At 38.1% G+C, this 20298-nt stretch overlaps 3 protein-coding genes across 3 annotated transcripts; 2 read left to right on the top strand and 1 right to left on the bottom strand.

Moving 5' to 3' along the window:
* The first annotated feature begins 7357 nt into the window (after positions 1-7357).
* On the top strand, positions 7358-12966 carry LOC147569090 (importin subunit alpha-4-like). Its single transcript, XM_086655540.1, has 10 exons — positions 7358-8803; positions 9197-9293; positions 9627-9718; positions 9807-9938; positions 10058-10243; positions 10321-10484; positions 10641-10719; positions 10837-10965; positions 11665-11792; positions 12295-12966. Exons 1-10 carry the CDS (start codon positions 8597-8599, stop codon positions 12674-12676), a joined length of 1596 nt encoding a protein of 531 aa, XP_086511666.1. The 5' UTR covers positions 7358-8596; the 3' UTR covers positions 12677-12966.
* A 2126-nt stretch (positions 12967-15092) lies between these two features.
* Positions 15093-16499, top strand: LOC147569089 (F-box protein At3g07870-like). The gene has a single exon (XM_086661853.1). It carries the CDS (start codon positions 15093-15095, stop codon positions 16497-16499), a length of 1407 nt encoding a protein of 468 aa, XP_086517979.1.
* Positions 16500-16965: 466 nt separating this feature from the next.
* On the bottom strand, positions 16966-17532 carry LOC147569088 (uncharacterized). Its single transcript, XM_086661840.1, has one exon. It carries the CDS (start codon positions 17530-17532, stop codon positions 16966-16968), a length of 567 nt encoding a protein of 188 aa, XP_086517966.1.
* Between the last annotated feature and the right edge of the window lie 2766 nt (positions 17533-20298).

The raw sequence follows: 20298 nt of genomic DNA, 5'->3' as shown, positions 1-20298 counted from the left end.
CTAAGGCCGTACACGGCATAGCACGGAGCGTACCCCTGAAGATTGGCACATGGGGTGGTGTAGTGGACTTCATGGTAGCCGAGATGGACGACTTCAAAATCGTGTTGGGACTAGAGTTCATGGAAGCTGCCAGAGCTGCAATCATTCCATATCTCAATGTGGTGAGCATCAACGATGAAAAAAGTCCGTGCATGGTCCAAGCTACTAGAAGTGTCTCAAAGCAAGGTACTCTTTCTGCTATTCAACTTAGTAGAGGGCTTGCAAAAGGGGAAGAGACCTTCCTAGCTACCTTGAAGGAGGAAGATGAAGGGACTGATGCCTTAGTCCCACTCGAGGTTGATGTAGTCCTTGCAGAGTACAAGGACGTCATGCCCGCTGAGTTACCAAAGCAATTACCACCTAGGAGGGAGGTGGATCATGAGATTGAGCTGGAACCCGGGGCCAAACCACCTGCATTGGCACCATACAGAATGACCCCACCTGAGTTGGCAGAGTTAAGGAAGCAACTCAAGGAGCTCTTAGATGCAGGGTTCATTCAGCCGTCAAAGTCACCTTATGGAGCACCAGTCCTGTTCCAGAAGAAGCATGATGGAAGCCTTCGTCTCTGCATAGACTATAGAGCTTTAAACAAGGTGACAGTAAAGAATAAATATCCCATCCCACGAGTGGAAGACTTGTTCGATCAACTAGGAGGCGCCAAGGTCTTTTCCAAACTTGACTTGAGATCGGGATACTATCAAGTCAGGATAGCCGAAGGAGATGAACCAAAGACTACATGCGTCACCAGGTACGGAGCTTATGAATTCCTTGTGATGCCTTTTGGTCTAACAAATGCTCCAGCTACATTTTGTACTTTGATGAACAAGGTATTCCACCCATACTTAGACAAGTTCGTAGTAGTATATCTCGATGACATTGTTATATATAGCCGGACTATGGAGGAGCACATCGACCACCTACGAACTGTCTTCCAAGCCTTAAGGGAAAACTCTCTCTTTGTCAAAAGGGAGAAGTGCTCATTTGCTTCTAGCAAGGTGTCCTTTCTTGGACATTGGATCGGGGATGGGCAGATTTGGATGGATGGAAAGAAGGTGCAGGCCATCCAAGGTTGGGAGGAGCCAACTAAGGTAACTCAGCTTAGGTCCTTCTTGGGCCTTGTGAACTACTACAGGAGATTCATTGAAGGGTATTCAAAAAGGGCCGCCCCTTTGACGGATCTTCTAAAGAAGAACCATGCTTGGTCGTGGACGGACGAGTGCCAAGCCGCTTTTGATGATCTTAAGCATGCAATAATAAAGGAGCCTGTTCTTAAGTTGCCAAACCATTTGCTGCCATACGAGGTATATACTGATGCTTCTGACTTTGCCATAGGAGGTGTTCTTATGCTGGAAGGTCATCCCATTGCCTATGAAAGCCGAAAGCTCAATGACACGGAGAGACGGTACACGGTGCAAGAGAAGGAAATGACAGCCGTAGTACATTGTCTAAGGACTTGGAGGCACTATCTACTGGGGACTTCCTTCACCGTCTATACTGATAACGTGGCAACAAGCTACTTCCAAACTCAGAAGAAGCTAAGTCCCAAGCAAGCAAGGTGGCAGGATTTCTTGGCCGAATTCGACATGAAGATGGAGTACAAGCCCGGACGCACCAACAATGTAGCTGATGCACTAAGCCGGAAAGCCGAACTTGCATCCATGGAGTTCCATGCCACAGTTAGTAAGCCGGACTCTACCATCTTGGATCGGATTAGAGAGGGTCTTCAACAAGATCCCCATGCTAAGGGACTTATACAGGCATCCTTAGAGAGAAAGACCAAGAAATTCATGATGTATAATGGTCTTCTCTTCACCCGGAGGAACCAACTTTATGTGCCAAAGGTTGGTGATCTCAGGAGAGCACTCATGAAAGAGTGTCATGATAGCAAGTGGGCTGGACACCCTGGCCAAAGGAGAACCATGGCCTTGCTCGAGCTTAAATATTATTGGCCCAGGATGAAGGATGACATAGATGCGTATGTGAGAACCTGCCTTATATGTCAACAAGATAAGGTGGAACAGAAGAAGGCGGCGGGACTGTTGGAACCACTTCCCATCGCTGAAAAACCATGGGCAAGTGTTTCTTTGGATTTCATATCTGCCTTACCAAAAGTTGATGGTTTGGGTTCCATTCTAGTGGTAGTGGACAGATTCACAAAATATGCAACTTTCATAGCTGCCCCCGTTGATTGCACAGCAGAGCAGGCAGCACGGTTGTTTGTCAAGCATGTCGTGAAGTATTGGGGTGTCCCAGCCAACATAGTAAGCGACCGAGACCCAAGGTTCACCGGGAAGTTTTGGACCGAGATCTTCAGGCTACTTGGGTCGGAGTTGAGCTTTTCTACGAGCTTCCATCCTCAAACCGATGGCCAGACGGAACGGGTCAATGCATTGTTGGAATTATACTTGAGGCATTTTGTGACCGCTAACCAAAGGAATTGGGTGGAGCTCTTAGACATCGCCCAGTTTAGCTATAACTTGCAGAGGAGTGAATCTACTGGGCATAGTCCTTTCGAGTTGGCTATAGGCCAACAGCCACTTACTCCCCCTACTGTTGTAGGTGGGTATAGGGGAGCTAGCCCGGCAGCTTATCAAGTTGCCAAAGGATGGCAAGAGGAACTCGACGTTGCCAGGTCATACTTAGAGAAGGCAGCCAAGAAGATGAAGAAATGGGCCGATCAAAAGAGGCGTCCTTTGGAGTTTCAGGATGGAGACTTGGTAATGCTCAAGTTCAATCAAAATCAGTTCAAGTCCCTTAGGAAGGTACACAAGGGGCTGATCAGGAGGTATGAGGGACCATTCCCTATACTTAAGAAAGTCGGGAAGGCATCTTATAGGTTGGAGCTTCCAGCACATCTCAAAATCCATCCCGTCTTTCATGTGAGCTGCCTAAAGCCGTATCATGCAGATCCAGAAGATGCAACCAGAGGCCAAAGCAGTAGAGCACCTGTCACTATGACTACCTCATTTGACAAAGAGATAGAAAGCATTGAGTCACATAGGCGGATTTCCAGAGCCGGGCGCATCTACAAGGAGTACTTGGTACGATGGAAGGGGCTACCAGATAGTGAAGCAAGCTGGGAGCATGAAGACACTCTGTGGCAGCACAAGGATCTTATCAGCAAGTACCACGTGGATATCGCGACGAGGACGTCCGCGGCTTAAGTGGGGGAGAATGTCACAGCCCACTCATTTTGACCCATTTTGAGCACCCAAACAGCAGCTAAAGAAGGCCCGGACAGCAGCTAAGAGGGCCGGACAGAGAGCTCAACAGCAGCCCAAACAGCACCTATACACTAGGCTGCTTTGTGCATAGTTGGATAACTCATTTTGTGCACTCTTTGGCCCAGCCCAAGGAGTTTTCTAGAGATTGGCAAGGAGATATTTCCTAGAGATACTTGGAGCCCAAGTAATCTAGAGATTTCCATCACCCTTAGATGTGTTACATGTGGGTAAATCCTAGCCATCCATTGTATATAGGAACTAGTATAAATAGGAGATCACCCCTCATTTGTAAGACATCCAAGCAAGGATTCAAGAAGTGTTAGAGAGAGATTGAGTGACTTGGGAGACGTGCCCAAAAGCTTTCTTGTAATCTTTAAGTTTCATCAACAAAGATCATCTTCTCTCAAACTTGTGCATACTTTGATAACTTCCTTTTCTTGGAGTTATAGTGCTAGATCTTGCCTAATAAGTCAAGGTTACTTAGGCATTTTAGTGAAGAAGGCTTAGACTTGTGCTAAGACAAGTGCCGCACGGTGTTAAAGCATAGGCCGAAACTTTACTCCGTGACAGGCCGCTAGTTGGAAGTGCATTATGAAGTGGGCGGCCGTAGCCAATCTGTGACCCTTATAGGCAAATCCATGAGGCGCTTAGGAAGCTTCTCGTGCGCATGAAAGGGCGCTTAGAAAGTGTTCGCTTTTTAATCTCTAATTTCCATATGTAACTTTACCTTCGACCACCACCACTTTCAATCACCACAACCACCACCAGTCACCACAACCACCAACAGTATTCTCTCTCTATCTCTCCTGAAGGTCTTAGTTTGTCGAAACAGAGAAAGATAGTGGTTGGATTAGTCTCTCCTCCACTTCGGAAGGTTTTTGTTCGCCGAAACAGAGATAGACAATGGTTGGATTAGTAATAAATGTGAGTGAAAATTGGCTTGGTCCAAGTAATTGACCAAGTCAAATGTTATGTGAGTGTGGCAAGTAGAATTCATGAGTGTATATAAAATTTCCTATCGGACAACTCCCCCCAATTAGGTTTGTATTCTACAGTTCTGCTTGTTTCTTTCCTTTATTGCAGAGATTCACAAAAAACATTTAATAGATTAAAATTGGATAGAATATTGTGTATTTTTATTTAGAGATGTGTTTTTTTTTTTTGTTAAGGAATTTAGAGATGTGTTTGATTGCAAGAAAGTATATTGTTATTCCGTATTTATAAACAATTTTTTTTTTGTAAGGTAGAAACAATATTTTCTTTCACAATTTTGTGTTATTTGATGGATATTCCTAAGAACACAAAATTGCAATCAAACAAAAAAAACAAACCTTCTTTTCTTTGAACACAAAAGAAGTAGAGATACACGAGTGATGCTACATTGCCTTCCAATTACACCTCCAGGCTCCAGTTACATCTTTTTGTACCACCTCACAGTTTATTAACTGTCTTCTTACAAAGATACTTGTGTAGTGTATCACTTTTCATTACAAAACTCTCCCCTTGTCATACAAGGGTTCTAATACTATTTTTTTTTTTTGTTGAAAGAGGGGGTTCTAATACTAGTGTGGTGGTTTTGGGCATCTCTCCCCCAAGAGCTAGCTCGAAAGGTAAGATTTCTCATTCACTTATTAACTCACCCCTGCCCCTTCCACAATTCATGGGTGTGGGCGAGGGGGTGCAGCCGGTGCGGTCGCACCGGCCCCCCCTCTACTTAGGGGCCCCGTTTTGAATAGTGTTAAAGAGCCAACTTTTACATTATATGTGTATCTACATTTCAACGTGGTATGCACTTCAGTTAGTTAGAAACTTGTCCTACACAGCGAAGGTCTCACTAAATTCTAACCTCTATAGGCGCCTCCATACTGGTTCAAGTCTAGGGCTGTGAAAAAAGTCCGTAAACCCGAAACGAGTATCTGAGACCGTTAGAGTCCGCGGGTCCTCGAAATCCGAAGGCGGGTTTAGCCCGACCGACCCGATGAAATCAACAGGTCGGGTACGGGTTTTGAAGTGCTACCCGGCATCCCGCCCGAGCCCGCCCGATAATCTTTACCTAACATAACCCGCTTAATAATGTCATCCATTTATTCTATAATACCTATGCACATTATATGTATGCTTGCTTGTATGTATTTATGTATGCATGCATAACATATATATAGATGTATTTTTAAAGTATTTGAAGTGTATAATATAGATATATATATATATATATATATATATACATATATTGTTGTCCAAATGGAGAGTGCCCTTGACACAACATTGTTAAGAGAAACTTAATTAAATTTTAGTTTCGATAGAAATTTCGGTACCATTGAAATAGAAATATTTTGGTCGTTTCGACCAAAATATTTTGAAATTTTGGTGAAAACCCGATACTCGACCGCCCGATACCCGAGAAACCCGAAAATTTGACGGACTTAGACGAGTTTTGGACACTAGGATTTCTTAAATAACCCGGCCGATTAAACCCGAATGGACAGAGAGCTTCAAAGCTCGACCGACCCGACCCTATGAATGAAATGAACCCGGCCGGCCTGACCCGGACCGATTCCCACCCCTATTCAAGCCTCTACATGCCACGTACAAGATAAAAAACCCACTATAATGATTTCATGACTCTTATAAATAGATATACTAAAGGCCACTATAGCCTCTAATTTCTAATTTCTACCTCTAGTCTCTATAGGCACCCCATGCCATTGTAAGGTTTGGGTTCCAGTTTCTAAAGACGCCCCCATACCCAAGGCCACTTTAGTTTCCAATTGTTACCTCTAGTTAGGGGTGGCAATGGGTACCCGTTTACCCGAGAACCGAACCGACCCCGAGTCTTAATGGGTAGGTACTGGGTATAGGTTTTAGATCCATTAAGGAAATCGGGTCTTAAATGGGTATACCCGAAAGGACCCGACTAGGAGGCGGGTCCTTATCGGGTATATCCGCCGGGTACCCGACGGGTAATGGGTACCCGAGATAATACGAAAAAATACCCTAGATTATATAGTATTCTTGTACGTCAGGGTTTTTCTCACCAAGTTATGAAATTTCTTAAATCCTCTTTTCCTTGGTTGAAAACTAATTTATAAAACACAAAAGTGAGCGAGTTAATATAACATAAAGGTTCATTTCTTCTTTCTTGATTCCCCTAATCTCTAATTTTTTATACTCATCAACTATTGTACCCGAGATATTTGCTTATTTAAGGATCTATGTCGTTTATGATATTTCTTTTCACTAGATTCATGCAAATTCTTCTACTTTAAGAAATATTTGATATACTTTTGTGAATACCCAATGGGTACCCGATACCCGATGGGTACCCGAGAATTTTAAAGGTTCCGGTTCTGGATCCTTTGATTGAGGTACCGGTACCGGAACCGTCAAGAACCGAAACCGTTACGATTTATAGGTTCCGGTTCTGGATAGTTAAATACCCGAACCGGAACCGACCCGTTGACACCCCTACCTCTAGTCTGCTTTCTCTTTCCATTTCCCTCCAATATGTAATAGGTTTCCTTCCGTATCTTGCTAAAAAAAAATATATTATTCTATCTTTTTGTGATAATTTTTCTCATGCAAAACATCATTTGTTTTCTACTTACTGCACCAAATTTTCTTTATCGTAATTATTTTTTGTGAATATTTGTTATAATTTGTATTTTTAGACTTATATAATTACATCGACGACATCGAGTATAGTTTAAATATTTTTAATGGAGTTAGTTATGTAATTACTGGAGACATTAGTACTTTGTCTTTTGCATAAACATATATTTTCATGAGAATTTATAAGAAATTTTTCAGATAACTTATTTAGATATTCATCTATTATATCACACGTAATTTTTTAGTTCTCACATCATCATAAGAACTCCGGATAAAATTTTGCACCGGCCCTCCAAAATCTCGGCCACGCCATTGCCAACGGTTTCCACATAAATAGATGAGAAGTGCTAGAATCACAAAAGATTTTGACAACAGAAGTTACCCGGCTGATGTGGCGGTTGTGATATTCACCTCTCAACGGCCTAGATTTAGTCAAACTTTCAAACCACAACCGCAACATCAGCTGGGTAATTACTTTTGTCAACTTTTTTTTTTTTTTTTTTTTTTGTGATTTTAGCATTTCCCTAAATAGATACAGTCTATACAGTTTTTTTGTTAGAAGTCTACGCAATCTTATTTGATCTCTCCAAAAACAATTCTAGGCACCTACATATGCAAATCAAACAAACCCTAAAATCATTTAAAGGGTCAAGAACTACCTGTGGAAATTGGAATATCAAAATGTTAAAAGAGGGGAGGTGTATACAATGTGCTAATGATATATCATTTCCACTGTCTGTTTGTTATTTTTCCTCCCTTTTCCAACTCACCACCAATTATATACTAGGTATGGTGTACTTGCAACAACTTACTGGTTTTCACATCCACAATCTTAATCTGTTAGTGGGAATCTATCTGGTTTAATAAGCCATCACTACACTCTTACTTCCACCATAGAGAACCCATATTCACTGCAAATAATGGGAACAACTACAGTCTGGATAAAGGTGAATAAGAAGTGGCAAAATTTGGCTACATCCAGAATCGCATCCACTTGACATTTCCATGATTGCATTCTTACTTATCATCTTATTTTTTTAAAGCTTGATAGTTATTTTACAAACAAAAAGAACATCGCCCGACAACCACAGTAACACTTTGAACAAGAAAAATATGAAAACCAAAAACAATGTTTATTTCCACAAACATAGTTTTGAGATAGATAGGAGTGGGCGAGTTCCGTGCACATTTATGATCCAGCTCAATTTTCTTCGTCTCAAAAATCTCAAACTTCCCATGATTCTCCGGTATGTTCAGACAAATTAAAATATTTTACAAAAAATCTGTCACGATTCATGAACACAAACTTATTGGGCAATAGAGATCTAACTTTAGACATCGTGCGGGCTTAGCTCACTTTTGGGCATAACATAACCTGTTTTCTTAGTAATGACATTTAATCGTGTTATTTGAGAAAATAAAAATAAAATTTCCACCTCAAGTAACTTAAGGATATAATTGTATTTTGAGTCTATAAACGCCAACAGGGCAAGAAGAGATGGGGCATCACCAATTCAAGGCAGAGGTGGGTCATGGGTTATTTTATTTTAAGTATAATCCTACTTGTTGTACAATTCATCTAATCAATAGTTTGTTTCTCCCTTCCAACTCATACCAACAACACTTTCTCTCTATCTTCCTCTTTTCCCTTTCCCCTTCTCTCTCTCTCTCTCTCTTAATTCACTTTCTCTCTCTCTAACTAATAACTCAAAGGCAAGGCAAGAATGTCTCTTCGACCAACATCAAGAACAGAGGTTCGGAAAAAATCATACAAAACAGGAGTAGATGCAGATGAAGCCAGACGTAGGAGAGAAGATAATCTTGTTGAGATCAGGAAAAACAAAAGAGAAGATAGTCTTCTTAAGAAAAGGAGAGAAGGTCTTGTTCATCTTCAACAATCCTCTGATCCTTCTTCTGGGATCGACAAAAAGGTGATCCTTATCTTATATCTCTTATTCCAAATCTATCAAATATTATTATCTTGTTGATTCCTTTTCCTGATTTCCTCAATTTTATAGTGCATTTATAAGATCCTGATCTTTGGGTCGAATCGATTTGTTTTCTATTAAGAATTAGGGAAACAGAGCAACAAAATAGTTTGGGTTTGACATCAATTATTGATTATCAACGTAATGGTTTAAATTTTTCTACTTTTAGTCGAAAAAACTAATTTTGGTGGTGTAATATTATAGATTTGCAGATAAATTTGGTTACTCTTATCTATTTTTATTCATAATTTGACAAGATGAGAAATGTCTAGACGATCAATTAGGATTTTAGTGAAATGACCAACTTACTATTGGTTTATTTGTTGTTCTTTATAGTTGGAAAGTCTTCCTGTTATGGTACAAGGAGTTTGGTCTGAGAACCCCATTTTGCAATTGGAATCGACAACTCAATTTAGAAAGCTTTTGTCTATCGGTATGTTTACTTATGCTTATTTTCAACACCCAATTTTCGTTTGTGGATTCCACGTAAGGATAATCTTACATGAACAAAACAAAGTCCCCTCGCTAACACTATAGTACCTATGGCTTTGCCAATTGGTTTTAAGTCCACTGACTCAATATAGTATAAGTGCCGAGCCTATATGTAGGCCCAATGGTTCTGCACATCCAACAAAAAGAAGGCCACATGTTGGGTGTGTAAGCATAGTCCCACCCACATGGTCAAGGGAAGTCGCGCTAGTGTTTTGAGTAGGACCTCTACAAACTAGCATACTTCAATTGAAATTTTGTTCGCTTGTGTTTTCAGAGCGCAGCCCTCCAATTGAGGAAGTAATCAAAGCTGGTGTCGTGCCTAGGTTTGTCGAATTTCTTGAAAAGCATGATCAACCTCAATTACAAGTATGTACTCATAGATTTTTGTTATTCATCAAAAAGAAAGCATATTATTTGAAAATTTGTGAGGTTAAAACTTGCGTTTTGAATTCAGTTTGAGGCTGCGTGGGCCTTGACCAATATTGCTTCTGGGACATCAGAACACACTCGGGTCGTTATTGAGCATGGTGCTGTCCCAAAGTTTGTTAAGCTTCTTAGCTCCTCAAGTGATGATGTTCGAGAACAAGTAATGTTGTAGACTCTAGTAACTCTTTATGTACCCTTCCAGCGCTATTGATTTTTCTTTCTTCATTTGCAAAATTAATTATTGATTTTTTTCTTTATCGCCTCCTCTTTCTATGACAGGCTGTGTGGGCATTGGGTAATGTGGCTGGTGATTCACCGAATTGTAGGGATCTTGTTCTTAGTGAAGGTGCACTCATCCCACTGCTCAGTCAGTTAAATGAACACTCAAAATTGTCCATGCTAAGGAATGCAACATGGACTTTGTCGAACTTTTGTCGCGGGAAGCCACCAGCTCCATTTGATCAGGTGTGCATTCTTTTGAATGTCTTTAGTTTGGTAATCGATGTTTAAGATGTCTCTGAATTGTCTTTGATTTACGTTAGGTGAAACCTGCTTTGCCTGCGCTTCAACACCTTATCCACTCGACGGATGAAGAAGTCTTAACAGATGCTTGTTGGGCTCTCTCTTATCTCTCTGATGGCACAAACGATAAAATCCAAGCCGTAATTGAGTCCGGTGTTTGTCCGCGTCTTGTTGAACTTCTACTGTAAGATGTTATGTTTTGTGTATATTCTGTTCCATATTTTTGTTTAAGTCACATGTAAAAAAATAAATTCTTCTTCCTTTCGTCTTCTTCTCCGTCTATTTAGGTAGTTATCGATTAGTTTAGATATTATTAATCACTAAGATTTGTTTCCTATAGTCATCCATCAGCTACAGTTCTCATTCCCGCTCTCCGGACAGTCGGAAATATTGTCACAGGCGATGATACCCAAACTCAGGTATTTTTGTGTGAAACATATATATATATATGTTTATCTAATCTTAGTGTATACTTTTTACACATGTTCGAAATCAAATGTCACTTTTGATTCCTTGTCGTTTTCTCATTGTTTCAGTTTGTAATTGACAATCAAGTGCTCCCATGTCTTTATCAACTTCTCACACAAAATCACAAGAAAAGCATAAAAAAGGAAGCATGCTGGACGATCTCAAATATTACAGCTGGGAATAAAGAACAAATACAGGTAAAAGGGACATTAATGTTTCGTGTTTCCCGATTATTAATTTATACGCATCAATATGTCAATGTATATCTTTGAATGATGAAAAAAATTGTCACAAAAAGTTACTATATGCAAACAAGTAAATAAAACTACAACATGGAAAAATTGCCTCCCAATTAAGTGTGAAATCTTTAAAGGACAAATTGAGATTCCTTTCTTTTAGCTCAAAAGTAGATAGTAGTGAGACTGTTAAGCTTTGTATTTTCAAAATTTTATGTTTCTCGTTTGACTGTTGCTCGATTCCTTGCCTTTCAAATACCCCACAAAATCGCATGAGTTTTTAATCTTCAATTCTCTATAACTTCCTCCGGTCAATGTGAACGGGAAAGAATAACAAGATCTTAATAGAGCATTGTGTTTAAGAGTCATCCGTCGAATCAAGATAGCTTCACCAAAAATCATTCAAATCTTCCATGTAAAATCACAATGTCACAAAAGGTGATTTACCAATTGAAATTTTTTGCAAAAATTTCAATGGTTAGCCCAAATACCTCCTCGCCTAGTAAGGTAATTAATACGTCAAAATTTAGTGTTTAATGTGTGTATTTATGTATTTAAGTAGCTGATTTATACGATAGCTTCGGGCTTTGGTAGAATTGTTATGTGATAGTAGAAATCATATTACTTATTACAACTATTTTCACTATTTGCTTGAAACAGGCAGTTATTGAAGCAAACATTGTTCTTCCTCTAGTTCATCTACTCCAACATGCAGAATTTGACATAAAAAAGGAGGCGGCATGGGCCATCTCAAATGCTACCTCTGGTGGATCCCACGAGCAAATCCAGTAAATTTTTTCTTTTCTTTTCTCTCCATCTTAAAATCTTCTCCTTAGTCCAATAGATCTTATGTTGTATTTAGTGACTGCCTTCTACCTTCAAATGCGAATATAGTAGCAAAAGAGAAGGCCTCTATGGTAAGGGAAACAACTGTTCACACACAAACAGATATTCTTTTGTTTCATATATTAGGTCCTTTAGCTGTTAAAAAAATCATTAGGTCTTCTCTGGTCAACCATTAATACATTATACGCGAAAGGTGCTAATTGCTAAATTAGAGTAGTATTTTGTGGTCCTCACACGATTATGTGTGAGTATATATACAAGATGTGGACACAGCTCACTGAATATCCACTGAAAAGGAGTAACAACATCAAATGGGAGTTGACCCCCTTTTTTCAGGGGGGAGAGAGAGAGATAGAGGAGAATCAAGTATGGCAAACAGTCTAATTTTTCACTCAGCATTGCTACTTTGCTTTGTACTAATAAACTTGAGCGTTCTTTGTCCAGGTTTTTGGCGAGTCAAGGCTGCATTAAACCTCTTTGTGACCTTCTAGCCTGCCCTGACCCTAGAATTGTGACGGTTTGCCTCGAGGGACTTGAGAACATTCTTAAGGTGGGCGAGGCTGATAAAGAAGCAGGGAAAAATGGTGGGGTAAATCTCTACGCTCAGCTCATCGATGAATGTGAAGGATTGGATAAAATAGAGAATTTGCAGAGCCACGACAACAATGAGATCTACGAGAAGGCTGTGAAGATCTTGGAAAAATATTGGGTTGAAGATGAGGAGGAAGAACAAAATATTCAAGATGGTGATGGAATTGCTCAACAAGGGTTCAATTTCGGAAGTAACCAACCTAACGTTCCATCAGGCGGTTTCAAGTTCGGCTGAGCTGGGTGACAGTATTCTGGTAGTATGATATTATAATCTTCCTTTTTTAGCATTTTCGGCTTTATAGTGTTTATGTTGAAATTGTTATTTGTTCAATCAGAATTCAAAGTGTTTTGGTTTACTTGTATTTCACAGTGCAAGGGTCAGGGTTTTGGTATCTGGCTCCTAGGTCCATTCATCTAGGGAACCCTTTATAAAAGTTGTAAACCTTTCTTTGTGGTTTTCATTTTTATTGTTTTATTTCCATGAAATGTTTTAATTGCCTTTGAATGGAATTATGGTTTTGTCGATGTTAGGAGTTTGTTGGTTCATTACTTTTTCTTAGGTGGTTAGGGGTGGGATCAATCCGGAGAACCCATAATCTATCATTAAAACTTGGCGGAACCTAAGGTTAACTTTTACCCATTTCGCCAAAACTTTGAAATCCTCCATCTGGAATAAAAGTAGATTGATTCTTGCATCTAAATTTTAAGAGAGCAAAGAGACTGAGTGCAATGGTGCATATATCTGTTGAGTTTGACTTATCAAACCCAGGGCCGGCCCTGACTTTTGTGAGGCCCGAAGCGGATTATCTAAGTGTGGCCCTATACTTTATATATACTGCAAAATTACTTTGGCCAAATTTTTTTTCATTAAAGATTGATTAGTCATTTAGCATAAATTTTGTATATAAGTTTGGATGAATTTGCAGAAGTCATGTTTATGCAAGATTTACACGCACATTTGCACACGTTAACACATAGTTGTATAGCTTGACAAATAGTTGAAGTTTGAAAAGTGTTCACAAGATTTTTAACCAGTACCAATAGAAAAATCGACTCAATTTAATGTATGTATATATATACAAAAAATTATTGATCAAACATGCATTATAAATCCTATTGAAAAAATCTTGAGAGCCTCGCCAAGGAATTAATCCATAAATTTTCGAGAATGAAAGAAAAAGTGGGAGGAGAGAGACATAAAGTGAAGATGGATAAGTCATAAGAGAGAAAAAAGAAAGAAAAAGAGAGGTGAGAGCAATGTGTTCGTGAGACACACCTACAAATGACCGACTTACACTTCTCTACAACACATGTTTTAAACATTAATATAGTTTTGAACATAGAAATATTAATGAGGAAAATACTTTGAAAAGAAAGAGTAAAAAACGAAAAGAAAAAGACCTAATCAGTGAAATTATAATTTTGGGGTAAATATGAGTATTAGATTACATATGGGGGAAATTCTATAGTTGGCTACATTTTTGGCCCAAAGTGTAAGTAACATTCCTAAAAGGAATGGAACACGCCCCGTGAAACTCAAATGCGGAAGAAAAGTGGGCCTGTGTGGGATTTAAGAATGGGTTTTAGTTGGTTAATTCGTTTTACAGGCACCCCTCATTTCTAAAGGCTGAAAATAAAAATGTGGCCCCCAAAATTTTGTGGCCCAAAGCGAGGCTTTGCTCGCTTTGGGCCAGGGCCGGCCTTGATCAAACCGACCCGAAATCGACTCAGGTTCCAACAAATTTCATAATACAAAGATTAACTAATAGAAAATAGTTCATCCAAAATAAGTTGGAATTTTAGAGGTAACTCTTACTTTTTTACTTTTGTGCAGTAGTTTGTATTTTTTCACCATACTTTTCCTTTATATAAGGTTTCATGATTTTAGAGTTATCCTATTGACATGCCAAGAACAAAATGAATGAACATAGATTACATGTTACGGATGTGATAGATGTAACATACAAAGTGACTAAGAGATTTCGAACAGGCATCACGTTTGTTCTGACGATTGGTGAACAAACACAATGTATCAGAAAAATCTTTTGTCAGCTGTTATTTCGTTCTTAGGCAGGAAGAATGCAGGCTGTCAAATTTCCACTCGTGCTCGAAAATAATTTAAAGCTAAAAAATTCGGGATATAGGCAACCACTTTGACGATCCGTTAAATCATAACATATGCGGATTATCGTTTAATCTCTAACGGATCTTGGTTAACTTTCACCAATTTTGCTAAAACCTTAAGCTAAAATACTTCATCCATCCCAAATAAAGTTTGAGTGATTCTTGACTCTAAACTTTAAGAGCCCCGGAATAAATTTTGAGTCTTTAAGAGCGCGATGAGACGAATGCAATAGTCCGTTTATCTCTTAAGTTTGACGAATCAACCCAATTCAAAATCATCTTCAATTCCAATAAATTTGGTAATATAAAGATTAATAACTAATTGAAAAATTGTAATATTAATTTCAAACTAGAAACACTGTGAAGTTGCCAAATCCAAATCATACGAATTAGTAGCTATTTTAAGATCACAGAAGATACTTTCCACTTTGGTGCCTCTTATAATAGTATTTATTTAGGGTATAGGGTATATAACCAATTGAGGAAGAGGTAGTGAATTAAGCAATCAAAGAAACCGAATAGAGGCAATGAAGATGTTCTGGAAGAAGTATAGTGGTGGTTCGTCAATCGAAAGCCTACCCACAGATCTAACTTCAGAAATATTATCTCGCGTATACAAAGACGACGACGAGGCTTCTATTTGCAAATGCAAATTGGTATGCAAAACCTGGTTAAATATTATTAGACGTCAAATAGTAAGTGGTAATGTTGGTTTGCTTTCTTCGTTTTGGTTGAACAGAGAAACTGTCCCTCTTAGGTATTCAAAAATTTCTATGAATACTAATAGTGACTATCATTACGAAACTCTCGTTCCAACTATTGTCCAACTTCCTTGGCCTAATCGTTTACCTACCATAACTTTGGTTGGTTCTTGCAATGGTTTAGTTTGTTTCTCATTAGATACCCGTATTCCTAATCCCAACTGGTTTACACACCCTTCTCCTTCCAAAGAGGGGAATGCTCTTTACATATGTAATCCTTTTACAGGAGAATCCACTTTTCTACCACAAATATCAGATGATAAGTTGGTGTTTGGATTTGGTTATAGTCGTCCGACTAACGAATATAAGATTGTTCGAATCCTATACCGTAAACAGGACAGCTGGTTAGGAAACGTTGCAGTATATACACTTGGTAGCGGAACTGGATGGAGAAATATAGGAGACATTCCCAACATATTCTCTTTTCCCGGCGTCTATGCAGATAGTGCTCTTCATTGGATAGACCTTGGTGATCAAGTTAAGATTATGGCGTTCGATTTGACAGAAGAAGTGTTCAATATCTTACCATCACCTCCGTGTTTAAGCCTGGTTAAGGTCTTTACCCGTTGGACACTTCTTGAGTTTGAAGATGGCTTGTGTTTTGTTTATCACAAGGTATATGAATTTCTTCATATATGGTCGTTGAAGAAGAAGAAGAATAAGGATTACCAATCTTGGAGTTGGAATAAAGACGACTACGGTTTTGAAAACGAGCAAAGAAGTTTAGGTTGTCAAGTAGTAATTATGACAAAAACCAAAGAGTTTTTACTACGCAAGGGAATAACATATTTCTATCGTTATGATTCCAAAACTGCAACTTTGAAAGAGCATCCTATGGAGAAGTCAAATGACTACTTTGAAACAATCCAGCAGAGAAACACCTTTGCGGCAATCCCTCACAGAAACAGTTTTGTGTCATTGAAAGCTCTAGGAGAAAAATGTGAGGTAGCAACAACCACCACATATCAATTAGTCAAAAAGAAAAAAACCAACTTCCTCAATATTGTCACCAACATTGTGGCAACAGTTAACCGAAACATCAACTGGTCACATGAAATACGTATAAATACTTTTACCTTTGTCTTTCTTCTTCTTATCTTATTCTTCTCTTTGTCTTTGAACATAACAGTGGTTTCACGGAGGACCATAAATCCAGAATCGCATCCTCTCTGAAAATGATCAATGACAAATGTCACACCAAAACATATTACTTTCTTAATATCTTCTTGGTCAGTTTGTCTCATTTCTTGCCTTTAGGCATTCCCTTTAATTAGCTATGAATTATGGTGATGCAAATCGCTGATTATCTTTTTTTGTGTGGTGTCTGGGTAGGACTTAAAGATTGTTGAATGAAATTATTTCTGATCAAGTTAGAAGTAATGAGTAACTGGTCGATATTTATTGTTGATAGTTTTGTATCATTGTAGATTTGTAGTCTCTTACATCAATATTTTTTTAGTTTTGGCATCCATGTACTAAACTCTGCATGCTATTATTGTGAGAATAGAGAATAGTCCCACATGGAAGAATGGGTAACTAGCAACCAAGAATATAAAGTATAGGTCCTCTCCACTCTTTGCCAATTGGTTTTGAGTTTTTTTTTTTTTTTTTTTTTTGAAAGGAAACCAAAACGAAGGAATTACAAATTAAGATCCCACTTCATATTGTCCATAGACCGCCACGTCCTGTTGACCCTGTGTTTCCTACCCCACTTCGCTAGAGCGTCTGCCAGGACATTCGTTTTCCTCGGGCTAAACTGAAATTGTATTTGCTCGAAATGGTTTAGGCGGGCCCTGATCTGTTCTATGTTGTGTAGTGACTGCCAGTTGATGGCTTTGTTTCTGTCCCGAATTTTCATAATCAAATTGTTGTTGTCACTTTCAATTATGATGTGGTTAAGGTGAAGCTCCTCTGCCCATTTGACTGCATTCAGGATAGCTACACTTTCACATTCTTCCGCTGTCTGTCCCCTGATGCTTTCTGCTCTAGCAATCATGAATTCGCCGTTTGCATCGTGGATAATGTTTCCGATACCTGCCGGGACTGTGTAGGTTTTGAAAGAAGCATCAACATTTATTTTGAGAAAGGGTGGTGGAGGTGGCAGCCACTGTGGCTTGACTGCGTTACTTTTAGCAATCTTTTGCTCTGGTAGGTTTGTAGCATAGCTTTGAATCTGCCGAATAAGCTGCATAGGCTCTGATACCATGTTAAGTTGGATGACCACAAACTTAACATGGTATCAGAGCTAGGCCCACACGTGATAGGCTTAAAAGTCACACGTGCTCCACGCCACCCAGGGGCGGCCCTTTTATGTATAATGAGAAGTAAAAACATAAATCCAAAAATATTCATTTGATGATATTTCAATTTGGAGAAGAAGAGAAATTTTATGAAGGGGTGATGAAGATGCAGTTTAATTTTCCAGGAAATTGAAGAAAAAATGAGTGAAAAACCCAAAAATCTAGACCCTAATAAGAAAAAAACCCACTCAAAAATAATAATGTCAAAAAAACCCATTTTTTGAACATTTTTCAAAATGTTCACAATATATGTAATTATGTTGTTAACAAGACAACATATTTTTTTCATAATTCCATTTTTACCCTTATATGTTGACAACATATATCATTGTGTTGTTATAAAATGTTGACAATATCTATAATAATGTCCCGATTTATTATAAAATGTTGGCGTCATATATAATGTTCTTAACAACATATATAATGTATTAGTCAAAATATTATTTGTTCGTTAACGGATTTGTTAAATACAAAGGATAATATGCATAACATTTTAATTTTTGTAAAGGACAAATAAATAAATGCTTTAGTCTTTATATTTATGTCGAAGGCAAAACAAAAAATGCCCAAACCATTTATTTTTTCACAAGACAAATCGAAAAATGTTGTAGCCAAAATGTTTGTGTTAGTTTGTCTATGTAAAATGCAAAAGAAAAAAATGCGAAATATTTTGGCAAAACAATGTCTAAGCAAGAGCGAATTTGTTCAAAAATTTACAAATTGTTGAGACAAACTAAGATTTGTTCAGAAATTTACAAAATTGTCGAGAGCAAACAAAAGATTGTTCAGAAATGTTCAAAATTGTTTTTTGACGTTGATTTGGGCGGAAAATTTCATTTTGGAGGGTAAAATTGTATTTTTACCTACTGGGTTTTTTCCTCATTATTATTTAGTATTGGGCCTGATTCTCTTTAACTTCCCCATTTTGGGCCTTATAATTATCAGGGGTGATGAAGATCCAATCGTTGAACAGGAAGAAGGATATTTTGTGTGAAGTTGTTTATTGCTTATTTTGTCTTTGATTCTTCGTGTCTCTGTTGTTTCTGAATCTTTACGAACTGATCTACAAAATGCTTTTCTCCAACCCATAATCTGATCAATTATTAACCTACAAATTAGAACTTCTCTTTCCCTCTCTAAAAACCTTTGAATCTGCTTGGATCTTCTTCATCCTTTTTAGATAGAAATTCTTTTCTCTTGTGACAGAAGACAAACAAGACGAATTGAAACTTGGGTGATTTAGGAATTCCATCCCAACTAGATGAGATTCATTAGATTTCATAAAGTTTTTTCTGATAAACCATAATGTCTTTCATATCAACGAAATTAATCCAATACATTACATGGCTAAGAGTGTTTGAAAGAAGAAGATAGAAACTTCAAAAAAAAAAAGGTAGAAGAAGCAAGCGAATGTGAGCGTCACCCATATTAAAAACCGGTGCTTATAGAGAATTCGGGTCAATGATCATTGACCCGAGTCAATAAAATTTCCGGATGCTAATAGCCTTTTGGTCCGGTGCCTTTAGAAGCACCCAAATCCTAATAGTCTTTGAAGAGGAATCGAAACTTTGACTACTTGAACATGAACCATATCTTCATAGCTAAGCTACATTCCAAACTTTGCACAAACTTTACTTAAAATATTGGTAAAAAGAAAGAGTCCGGACCAGTCTATGAGTATTTGATTACGAATGGACGCACAACTAGTATAATCAATTTGGGATTGATCTAATGCTACAACAATTGTAACTCATATTTGAAATAAATGTAAAATTTGTAAATGATAAGCTCGAAAAACTTTGTTTTCTAAAAACAAAGTTTGTAAATGCTACACTTGCTTTTCAATAATGTCTTTCATATATAATTTTTTTTCTAAAAACACACTAGCTAGAGATATAAAATTATAATGTTTGATGTGCACTTTGTGCTTCTTTAAAGACTGAAAATAATTTATTGTCAATGGGTTAGCTTGTGCAAACACACTAAGTATAGACCAGAACCAACCCAAAATTGGATGAGCCTAAAGGGTACTTCGCAATAGAGGCTTTTATATTAAATTTTTTTAGAAAAACGTTATATGACTTCCCTATCTTACCCTAGGTCTATGATAAACGGTATTTTTATTGAAATACAAATATATTAAAGAAATTAGGGGCAAACAAAGGGTTGTACAGTTGATTTAATTACATGGCATAAGTGAACAAAACCATATAGCTTATATAATGATACTTTATAAGATTGCCATAGGGACAACCTAATATTGGGTATCAAGTTGTTTTAATGTTATGATCATTTATCACACATAAAGAACAAACTGAGATATCAATTTGGACGTAAATAATTTCGTACAACAAAGTATAATCAATCGAAGAATATTAAAGGAAACTAAAACTGACTAAAAAAATATGAATGTGATACAAGAGGGATGGTGTTTCTGAACCCATGACCTCTTGAGCTGTATGAAGGGAAGTTACCAGTTGAGCTAACTTCTTTAATCGTAATATGGTGTATGATTTTCTTATTACTTGATTAAAGCAGATTTGGGGGTCCTCAATTACCTCTGAAAGATGTGGGCCCAAAGTCACCGCTTTGGTGGCTTTGGGCCTAGGCCGGCCCTGACGCCACCCGAATAGAGAATAGTCCCACATGGAAGAATGGGTAACTAGCAACCA

This window comes from Eschscholzia californica, unplaced genomic scaffold (assembly GCF_041429995.1).
Source record: "Eschscholzia californica isolate CP2 unplaced genomic scaffold, dmEscCali1.0.p SCAF_1, whole genome shotgun sequence".
NCBI classification, from domain to species: Eukaryota; Viridiplantae; Streptophyta; class Magnoliopsida; order Ranunculales; family Papaveraceae; genus Eschscholzia; species Eschscholzia californica.
Note: the sequence above shows the minus strand (reverse complement) of the source record. Positions and strands in the feature narration are given on the sequence as shown.

Bases quoted from the DNA above. Each gene is read 5' to 3' on its own strand.
- LOC147569089 (XM_086661853.1), top strand. From the start codon at position 15,093: ATGAAGATGTTCTGGAAGAAGTATAGTGGTGGTTCGTCAATCGAAAGC.
- LOC147569088 (XM_086661840.1), bottom strand. From the start codon at position 17,532: ATGGTATCAGAGCCTATGCAGCTTATTCGGCAGATTCAAAGCTATGCT.
- LOC147569090 (XM_086655540.1), top strand. From the start codon at position 8,597: ATGTCTCTTCGACCAACATCAAGAACAGAGGTTCGGAAAAAATCATAC. The intron at 10,485-10,640 runs GTAAGATGTTAT...TGTTTCCTATAG, and splicing joins CGTCTTGTTGAACTTCTACT to TCATCCATCAGCTACAGTTC. The intron at 11,793-12,294 runs GTAAATTTTTTC...TTCTTTGTCCAG, and splicing joins GGATCCCACGAGCAAATCCA to GTTTTTGGCGAGTCAAGGCT.